Source organism: Trichechus manatus, unplaced genomic scaffold (genome assembly GCF_000243295.1).
Source record: "Trichechus manatus latirostris isolate Lorelei unplaced genomic scaffold, TriManLat1.0 scaffold00059, whole genome shotgun sequence".
Lineage (NCBI taxonomy): Eukaryota > Metazoa > Chordata > Mammalia > Sirenia > Trichechidae > Trichechus > Trichechus manatus.
Window position 1 is genome coordinate 6,332,714 of NW_004443995.1, and position 10,976 is coordinate 6,343,689.

Genomic DNA, 10,976 nt, shown 5'->3' on the forward strand with positions numbered 1-10,976 from the left:
AAACTCTAATGAACAGTTTTACTTACGAGCATGGGGAGAGTTGTGATTATTTATTTATTTTTAGATTCTCAATTTTTATACTTTGTTTGGATTTGTATAAATCTTATAGTGGGTAATGAGAAAAAAAATTAAGTGGGGCTACAGATTTTTAAATTCAATATATTTTATTAATATAGTTGAAAATTATTTCCTTATAAATGACCAGAATTTCATATTTTTTGGCCTTTCTTTTTAAATAGTGTAGAAGTTAAATCTATGCCTCACTAATGCCTTGAGTGAGTAGGTTATTATTTAGGAAACCATGCTTGAGTAATACATTTTAAGAGATTTATAGAAATGGGAAGGAAAAGAGAATTTTGGTGATAGCAGTTTTCAGGATGTTCTGTGGAACTTACTTGCCTGGTGTGCGTTTAACATGCTGTTTGATGGCAAGCAAACTGGTTTGTAAGTTTCTCCCGCCCTGCCTTCTTTTTTTTTAAGCAAGGGACACCTTTTGGAAAACTGTTTCTTTGCAGCCATAGGCCAGTGGAATATCTTTGAGAATTTCAAAGCATCCCTCAGATCATGTGCTTATCTCAGGAATGCTATGTCAGAAATCACAACTCTCCTCATATCTTAAGAATTATCAACTTCCAAGCTATAGCTGGAAAGTTTAGAGTAACAGCTACATAAGTGAAACCTTGCTGAAAGCCTGCCAGGTTGTGGGCCTTTGTGAACAGCAAGGTGTTTGTGTTCATTCCCATGCCAAAAATTCTTGCTCTTATCTAATTTGAAGATCCTCTCTGGTGATTAGTGGATGCCAAGGATTTATCTTGATAAAAAGTTCAAGGGCTGGTCTGGCTTTTCAACTAGATCCTTAGGGAATAAAGTGCTAGACTTAAAATTCTCTTTTCTCCTGCAGTGAACTGTTTGCACTTTAAGTAAAATAGCATTTATGTGAAGGCTTGTGATGAATCTATTTGAAACTGATATAATTCTGAAACCGAACCTCTGAGCCTTAGTCATTTGGAAGGCTGATGCTGTTTGTCTATTGTTAATAAATAGAAAGAAACTTTCAAAAAGACTTCTAGTTCTTGTAAAAAAAAAAAAAAAAAAAAAAAAAAAGATCAACAGTATTTTCACTTGCTATCTGTGGGACCTTAGATAATTTACTTCTTTCTAATGTATAAAATGGGGAATAATAAATATGTAGTACCTACCTCATGGCTTATTGTAAATATTAGATGAAATACTTCGTATATATCATTAGTACAGTGCCTCAGAAATATTAAGTGTGCAATAAAATTAGTGTGTATGTAAAGGAAAAATATAATAAGCAAAATTTTATCTCTTTAATATTAGATTTTGAATTTACAGTTAGGAAAACTAGCTTTCATAACGGGTTATCTATCTTCCAAATTCTTTATACCAAAAAATTTGAATTGATTTTGTTAAAATTTATGGCAGATATTAAAAATTCAGACATTTGTTTCTTAAATGTTAGAAAGGATTTTAATTTGGTTCCTAAATAGAAATTCAAGCAGTAGCCTGAGAAATATGCTAGAAGTATCTCTCTCACATTCTTGGCATATAGGCTCTCAAAGTTTCGTTGAATAAATATTGCATTTTCTTTGTGTTTTCCAAAGCATTTTATAAAGGTGCAATGTGAAATGCTCAGTCTTTGCATAATCAGACTTCCCCTACGGTGGGTAAATTTAAATTTCTACGTATTTTTTAAACTAGTGTATGTTTACTAGTTTAGATTTACACTTAACATTCAACAGGATAAATATGATAGGTTAATGATTCCCTCTGTTGAAGATTTTAGTCTTTTATGGGAAAGGGAATGAAAATATCCCCAGATCTGCCTACTGCTTACTGTCCTTTTAATTGCAGCATATGACTTTGGATTTTCTTTATTGTGATATGGCCCATAGCTGAACAGTGTTATGTGAATTCCTCAGAATTTATTTGAATTTGCCAGTGAATTTGGAAGTTGATTAACTTTATTTCTCTAAACCAAAACCAAACCCATTGCCGTCGAGTTGATTCCGACTCATAACGACCCTATAGGACAGAGTAGAACTGCCCATGGAGTTTCCAAGGCTGTAATCTTTACGGAAGCAGACTGCCACATCTTTCTTCCATGGAGCAGCTGGTGGGTTCGAACCACCAACCTTTTGGTTAGCAGCCAAGTGCTTAACCACTGTACCACCAGGCTTCTTATTTCTCTATTATCTAGTAATTACAATGCTGGGGTAAAGAATGAGACTATTTTCGTTTATAAAATATAGTATTTTAATAGTAATATATATATAATTTTATATCTTGCAGATTTTCATTACCATTACTTGAAGATGTTTATAACAGAGTTATGTTTAAAGGTCAATATGACTGTGATGATGGTTGCACGACTCTGTGAACATACTGAAAATCATTTACTTGTATACTTTAAATGGGTGAATTGTGTCATATTTGAATTATATCTCAGTAAAATTACATAAAAAGAAGTCAATATGAGGAAACAGTTCAGAATAGAGGCTCTGGTTTCAGACAAACCTCCATTTGTAAGGCATTTCGATCGTTTTGACAGGTTAGTTTACCTCTGTGAGCTTTACTTTTTAAATTTTAAAATGGAAATAATACATACCTTAGAATTGTTTTGAGAATTAATGTGTTTTTACTTGTTGCCATTGAGTAAATTCCAACTCATAGCGACTCTATAGGACAGAGTAGAACTGCCCCATAGGGTTTCCAAGAAGTGGCTGGTGGATTCAAATTGCCAAACTTCTCATTACAGCCAAGCTCTTAACCACTGCATCACCAGGGCTCCTAATAAACCATAGCAGCTATTATAATTTGTAATTTTTACTACATAAGAAGATCTGGGAGCACAACGAACATTGCATAATTAACTTTGACTTGGAGGGTCTGAGTGAAATTGGATGGCAACGAGTTTGGTTTTAGTTTTTTGGGGAATGGGGTCTGGGAGGTTTATGTATGAGCAAAGTTTTAAATGATGAGTGGGAGTTTGCTGGCAAGCAGGGCAAAGAAGTCATCTTGGTACAGGAATAGCCTGTACAGTGAGTTGGAGTTGTGAAATGATACAGCATGCTCAGGAATCAGAAGAGCATGATGCAGAAGTATGTGAGAGATAACTGGGTTCAATGTAAATACATATGAAACCCATACATGATAAAGATGCATTATTCCTGAGGATGTCTGAACAATCTTGGACAACAAGTATTTACTGAACTGAATTAATGAATAGGGATTATTCATGATTGAAAGTGGTATTAATGGCACTAGGCTAAAGGATTAGAAATGAGATAAAGTTCTTTTGTTGTCTTAATTAACCGCATCATCTTTGAGAAAATGGGATTATGCATTTTATTGAACATTTGTAGTAAATTTTTTTGTTAGTTTTATCATTTTTTTATGAAAATGTTTAAACATACAGAGAAGTTGCAGTAACTACACAGTGAACACTCCTGTACGCATCACCAAAATTCTACAATTAGCCTTTTACTGTATTTGCTTTATCATATACTGTAACTCTTCATATATCCATCCTCTATCAATTAATCTTATTTTTTGTTTATGCATTTCAATGTTGCAGACCTCAGTACACTTCATCCTTAAACACTTGAGCCTGTAGAGATCTCTTTATACAGTTTTTTAAAGGTAAAATTCATGTAGAATGGAAGACAAAGCTCTTAAGTATACCATTTGATAAGTTGTGACATTCATATACATCTGTAATCCAAAACTCCCATGAAGATAAAATCATCCTTTGAACATTATGTGTAGAAATTGTTGGGTGGGAACCTGTTTTGCTGTGTATACTTTAACCAAAAATACAATAAAATATTTAAAAAAAAAAAAAAAAAAAAGATAAAGTCGCCCCTGAAATTCCGTCCTGCCACTTCCCAGCCAACACTGTCCCTATCCTCCAGAGGTGGTTATGTGTTGTGTGTGTGTTTCCCGTTATAGATTAGTTTTGCCTGTTCTAGGACTTAATGTAAAAGGAAACACTTTTTTTTTTTTTTTTTTTTTGTATAAAGCTCCTTTCACTCAGTATTATGTTTTTGAGATTCGTACCTGTTTTTGTGTATATCAGAGTTTCTTTTTTATTGCCCAGTAGTATTCACTTATATAAACATACCACTATTTGCTTATTTGTTTTCCTGTTTGAAGGATACCTGGGCTATTTCCAGTTTTTAGCTATCATAAATAAAGCCTCTATGAACATTACTGTATAAGTCTTTTTGTGTATATCAGTTTTCTTGGGTAAATAGCTAGGAGGGGAATTGCTGGGTCATAAGGTAGGTATATGTATCATAAATTTTAACTATAGAAAAAGCAGTATCACTTTTCTAAATACTATCTTTTACTTTATATTGCTCCTACCAGTACTTACTTATTAGATGTAAACTAGATCTTGCTGGCTCTTACGTGAACAAATGTGAAAGTAAATTCATCCATTTCTCCTTCCCTACCTCCTTAACTTCCCTCCCAAAATAAATTGCTAGGGATTTTCTTAAACTATAGCCTTATAAATTTCTGCGCAGAGTAGGAAGTATACAAATTACATTTTGTGTTGTTTTTCTCCACGTAACATCCACCCCCATGTGCACACACACGCATACACACACACAAACACACACACACATACACACACACACAGGTCATATCTACTTCCCCTAAAGTCAGTAATCTTCATCTGATATAAGCTGCCATGGTTTAAGCACACCGTTTTGGATTGGGGGCTCAGGTGGTTGTTGCTTCTATTTTTTAGTGTATAGTTAACATTGGCAGTCACCCTTATAATGATGTGACACCAGCTACCTCCAAGTACACTGACTAAGCCATGCCTAGCATGAGAGAACGTGATTTAATTGGTAACAGTGTTCGCCCTCACATGATAGGCAGTGAAGTAAAATGGAACCTGTTTGGCTTTGTGTTCTCTCTTTCTGAAATACAACAACAAAAAAATGCATTCTTTAAGTATTAGAATTACATAATTTCTACTTTTGAATACATTTACTGGTATCAAGTATCTAACTTTATTTAGAAACTACTTTAAAGCTGTTAAGGGAATACTTGCTGCTTGCAGTTACAATATTGTCAACAAAAGATGTGATTAAATAAATTGAATGTTGAAGACTTTAGCCTTATGGTTAACACCAGGTAATTAAAAGTAAGAGCTGCTGTGGGAGTGCATTATATATCAGCTGTCCTCTTTACCTCGTTAACTGGGTTTTTGCATGTTTATGGGACTGACTTCAATTAAAAATGCCTTTAAGTTATGCCTAACCAAGGTCTTTTAGTTACTGTTTTGGTATAAAGTATTACACTTTAATTGAAAATTGGTATTTCATAAATACCTGTGTTTGAGTAATATGCAAGATGTACAACTTTGATTGATATTTTTGTGTCTAGTTTTTATACCTATGCATTATTTTTCAATGTATATTTTCAAAAGATGTAGTCTTTGTGGGCTTAAAAAAAAAGAAAGACTTGGGTTGTATATGCGTTAAAAATTGTTGATATCTGCATTTTGTTGCTTTATAAGATTTCTAACATTTTATGATTTCAAATTAGAACTGCTATAAAATCTTTGTAAAAACATACTGAGTTTTCTGTTTCAATTCTGAGGTTAAGAAAAAGTTAACTACTTTTCCATTTGAGTGCCAAAATGTTTTATTTATTTATTTTTGTATATCTTTGTTTGGTTAGATACTATTTAAGTTGGACAGTTAAAGATGATCCCAAATTTAAAAAAAAGTAATAAAATGTTTAAATGTTAAAAGGGATTGTTGTATTTTCATAGGGCATTGTCTTCTGTTCCACAAAAATTGAAATGCTGATAAATATGAACATGATTGAAGAGATTTCATACTGGGAGAATATTCTGAATTGTACATTAAAATAGAGAAAAGAAAGAAAGTTAGAAAAAGAAATTAGTTTTCTAGTTTCTGTTTGGAAGTTCGTGTAATTAACCTGAGTGTCTGTATTTTTTAATCTGTTTACTTTCTTCATTATAGAAGTGTCGTCATTGCAACAAAAAAATCAGCAGCCTTACCTTCCACACCAAGTACAAACATACCTACCAGTGCTGTCAGTGTGGTTTCTTCATATGATTCAGCCCAAGCCTCAGATGTTGGAGAGTCGCCTGGTGAGTTAGTTATCAGTGATTTAAACAAATAAAATTTTAGATCCCATTTGAACAAAATTTAATATTATTGATAAAGTATAAGAAGTTTTGTTGGGCATGTTAGAAACAATTATGCCTTTATATTATACTATTAATTGTTTAGTAATTTTTGGAATAAATTTGAGTATACTTCATGTTTAATATCAAATAAGTTAAATTAAGGAATTTATTATTTTCTGTGCTGAAACATACTAGTGTGTGATGGATGGATAAATGCATGAATTAATGGTAGGTTTATAAAAATACTTTCTCATCTTTTTTTCTTTTCCTGTCCTTGAGAAGATGTGTATAGATGTGTATAGAAGATATGTATAGGAAAGTTTTGGTGACATATAGTCCCTTAGTCTAGAAAGCACTTGTCAGCTGTTTATGCAATATTCCCTACTTTGTTTTCTCATCAATATTTTTGTGAGTTGGAGGCTTGGAAAGGGAATGCTGCCCTGGACTATAATATCATTCTAGTACTATTCATCCTGGACCAATAACTATTGTAACAATTTTATTTTTGTCCATCTCTCCTTCTATGTTTTTTCCAAGTGTAAAAAGCTTTTTGGTGTGTATATCTGGGCACACGATCCTAAATCTCTGTATGTTGACCAGAAGCTTAGTGGCGATATCAGGTAAACTTGGAAGACTGACCATGTAGTATTAAAACGACCAATTTAGGACAAAGGGGATGATATTTTTTTATCTGTACAATTTTTTTCAAATATGCTCATTTATAAAAAAATTATTAACAGGATAATGCATCCTCAAAAAGATTCATCTGGTCACTCTAGAATGAGATTACTAAAAATTAAGGGAATTTGAAGGAATGACTAGGTAGAGTTTACTCAGATCAGAATTAATGTTTTTACTTCTTCTGTTGGAACGTCTCAGGCAAGGTTTTACAAACTAGTGTATCTTAGAGAGTTTTGCTCCAGGCTTGATAATGTTACTGGCCAATAGTCAGGAATGAGTTGTGTGTGTGTATTAGTGTGTGTAATATAATCATGTGCCAGAAACAAAAACTATGTTTGGTCTTTGTTTTCTTTTTGTTTTTTTTTAAAGGTAAGTTCTTTCGCTTTGTTAATAAAAAATATTTTTTCAAAATTTTCAATGCAATTAATCCCTTACAAATTTTATGACATTTAGTGACAAGAGAAAATGCAGATAGTAGGTTTACTAAAAAATGTATTGTAATCATTACTAGGTGAGGATATTCCTTTTATACATAGATAAAACAAAGAAACGTACTCTGGCATTACCTGGTTATTTCCATGTTTTTGGACTGCTGGCAATTTTTATTTTCAAAGTTTAATTTTAGTGCCTTTTTCAAATTCCATTAGTAGTCTTATATTATGTCTATACTTAGGAAAAAAATAATTATTTTTAAAAAAGTCCATCAGGAAACCAAAAGCTCCAGCGGTAGTAGACAGAGTATTGTGTTGCCTAGCCTTTTCATCACCGTCTTAGTGAGAAAATGTAAGGGGAAATAAGTATAGAACTCTACCAGTTTTTTCTTCTTTCTTTCTGTTTCCTATGCCCCAATGCTTCCTTTTTTCTTTAAAGAGGAGAAACAATTTGATAATTCATTTTAGGCAGGTATGCAAATTCCTACTTCCCCACCCCTTTCTAAAGCATGCATATTTATATATATCTTTGGTGGTAGTTCTAGACCAGCTCCTATTCGGAAAAGGACAAAACTTACTTATGTCTTTGAAATTACTTGTATGCCATTTTTTAAATTCAGTAATAGTGAATTCCTCAGTAACTTCCCATCGCAAATGTAGGAATTTCAAGGGTTCGCAATACGCTGAGTGAAGTGTTTTCCTCTTACTGTGAATTTATTGCTCTTTTTGTTTCAGTTTATAGGATGGAGTAAATAGGATTCTTTGATTGCTTTTAAATATATTCTTCAAAATTTAAATCATTCGGTCTTCTGAAGAGATAAGGAACAAAGAAAGCTGAGATATTTAGGCAATATTTGAAATTAGTATAATACATTTCTTTCTGCAGCATTGTATTTTTTCAATAAATGTATTATAAAATGCTCACCCTGAAAAAATATATGCAGAATTAAAAAATAGTTTGCTATTTTAAATACTGTTGTATTTATTAGCAAAAACAAACAAAAACAAATCCAAAATCCTTAAATACCTGTATTATTGATCCAGCCCATAATATACATTTTATTTTATTATTTACATTTTGTATAATTTGTAGAAGGGTTATTTGTCAAATGATTTCCTAGTATTTTCCATTTTTTGGCTTCAATTTTTGGCTATTTCTGCCCACAGCCACTGTTTCTTTAAGTAGCTCATTCCTTTTACAGTCATTCCAAAACTTCTTTCTGATGATGGTCTTTTAAAAAATATTTTGTTTTGGTTTTCACACCTGACTCCTACTTTTCTCTTCCTTTTTCATTATGCTCTTGTTTGCTGTTGTTATATGCTATTTTGTTTTGTTTTGTTTGCTATTTCAGTTTATTACTTCTATTCCATTCTGTTAATTGCTGCCAAGAACATTACTGCTTTGATAAGAAAAACTAACCCAATCTAGTGTTTTCAGTCTTGTTTCTTACTTCCTGACAGCCTCACTTTACATGCATTTTCCTACTATACCTGCCCATGTACCTTTGTGAACTACTTTCACCTGGTTTCCAAAACTCGCAAATAGTTGTCTTTTCCTGTGCAGTGTTGTTAGCTGGTAGATTATTTTTTTCTTTTGGTGAATCTCTTGATCTATTCACCCTATTCCTGCCAAAAATAAGTAAAGAAGTAGAAATTTATTTTCTTTCTTCTTCGGTGCAAACAGGATTTAAGAAGTGATTTGCAGTTTAACTGGTTGTTGTAATTGCATGCTAAGCAGGGCAGTATATTCTTGCAAATCTGGGCAAGTGAGGTAAGTCTGGATATGGTCTTAGATTATTTTCTTTATGTGAAAGTATGGTTAATACCTGTCCCTATGGACCTTAGGAGCCCTGGTGGCACAGTGGTTAAGAGCTACAACTAATAACCCAAAGGTCAACAGTTTGAATCCATCGGCCACTCCTTGGAAACCCTCTGGGGCAGTTCTCCTGTGTCCTGTAGGGTCTTATGAGTCAGAATCAACTTGACAGCAACGAGTTTGGTTTTTTGGACCTTAAGTAGTCCGTGGATGGTGCAAACAGTTAAGCGCACAGCTGGTAACTGAAAGGGTGGTGATTCGAACTCACAGGTACATCAGAAGAAAAGCCTGGCAATCTGCTTCCAAAAGGTCACAGCCTTGAGAACCCTATAGAGTGCAGTACTATTCTGAACATATGGGGTTGCCATGAATCTGAGCTGATAAGATGACAGCTGGTTGGTTATGGACTTTAAGCCATTGTGTCTTAGGATGACCACGGTTCTGAATTTTATAATGAGTCATCAATAAGAGACTGCTCAATTTCAGTAATAGACTTGGTTAATAAAACATATACTTGAAGTAAAACTATCCTTATTCACAGATGATATGATCCTATACATAGAGAACTCCAAAGATTCCACAAGAAAACTACTGGAACTAATAGAAAGATTCAGCAGAGTAGCAGGATATAAGATCAGTATACAAAAATCAGCTGGATTCCTATATAGCAATAAAGAGAACTTTGAAAAGGAAATCAGGAAAACAATACCATTTATAATAGCCCCTAAAATAATAAAATATTTAAGAATAAATCTAACCAGGAATGTAAAAGAACTATACAAAAAAACTACAAAACACTGTTGAAAGAGACCTACATAAATGGAAAAACACACCATGCTCATGGATAGGAAGACCTAACATTGTGAAAATGTCAATACTACCCAAAATTATCTACAGATATAATGCCATCCTGATCCAAATAACAACAGCATTTCTTGACAAGATGGAAAAACTAATCACCAACTTTAGATGGAAAGAAAAGAGGCCCTGGATAAACAAAGCATTATTGAAGAAAAAGAATAAAGTAGGAGGCCTCACCCTACCTGATCTCAGAACGTTCTATACAGCCATGGTAGTTGAAGCAGCCTGGTACTGGTACAATGACAGACACATAGACCAATGGAACAGAATTGAGAACCCAGAAGTAAATCCATCCCCTATGGTCAGCTGATCTTCGACAAAGGACCAAAGTCCATTAAATGGGTAAAAGACAGTCTTTTGAACAAATGGTGCTGGCAAAACTGGATGCTCATGTATAAAAACATGAAACAGGATCCATACCTCACACCATACACAGAAACTAACTCAAAATGGATCAAAGACCTAAATAGAAAACCTAAAATGAAAAAGATCATGGAAGAAAAAATGAGGACAACAGTAGGGGCCCTGATGGCTTGAAGACAATACAGACCATAACTAACAATGCACAAACATCAGAAGAGAAACTAGACAACTGGGAGTGCCTAAAAATTAAACACTGAGGCTCATCAAAAGACTTTACCAAGAGAGTAAAAAGAGAACCTAAAGACTGGGAAAAGTTTTTGGCTATGGCATATCTGACAAGGGTCTAATCTCTAAAATCTACAAGATACTGCAATACCTCTACAACAAAAAGACAAATAACCCAATTAAAAAATGAGCAAAAGATATGAACAGACACTTCACCAAAGAAGACATTCAGACGGCTAACACACATTAGGAAATGCTTGCGATCATTAGCCATTAGAGAAATGCAAATTAAAACTACGATGAGATACCATCTCACCCTGACATTACTGACACTAGTCTTAAAAAAATACCATCTCACCCTGACATTACTGACACTAGTCTTAAAAAAAAAAAAAAAAAAAAA

General features: G+C 33.4%; 1 protein-coding gene across 5 annotated transcripts in view; it reads left to right on the forward strand.

Moving 5' to 3' along the window:
* LRBA (LPS responsive beige-like anchor protein) overlaps positions 1 to 10,976 on the forward strand; it is an 840,314-nt gene that overhangs the window by 219,092 nt on the left and 610,246 nt on the right. For all 5 annotated transcript variants that reach the window (XM_023733554.1, XM_023733553.1, XM_023733556.1 and 2 more), the window contains exon 31: positions 6,027 to 6,157. In XM_023733554.1, coding sequence (XP_023589322.1) covers positions 6,027 to 6,157 — 131 coding nt within the window. The remainder of the gene's footprint in view (positions 1 to 6,026; positions 6,158 to 10,976) is intronic.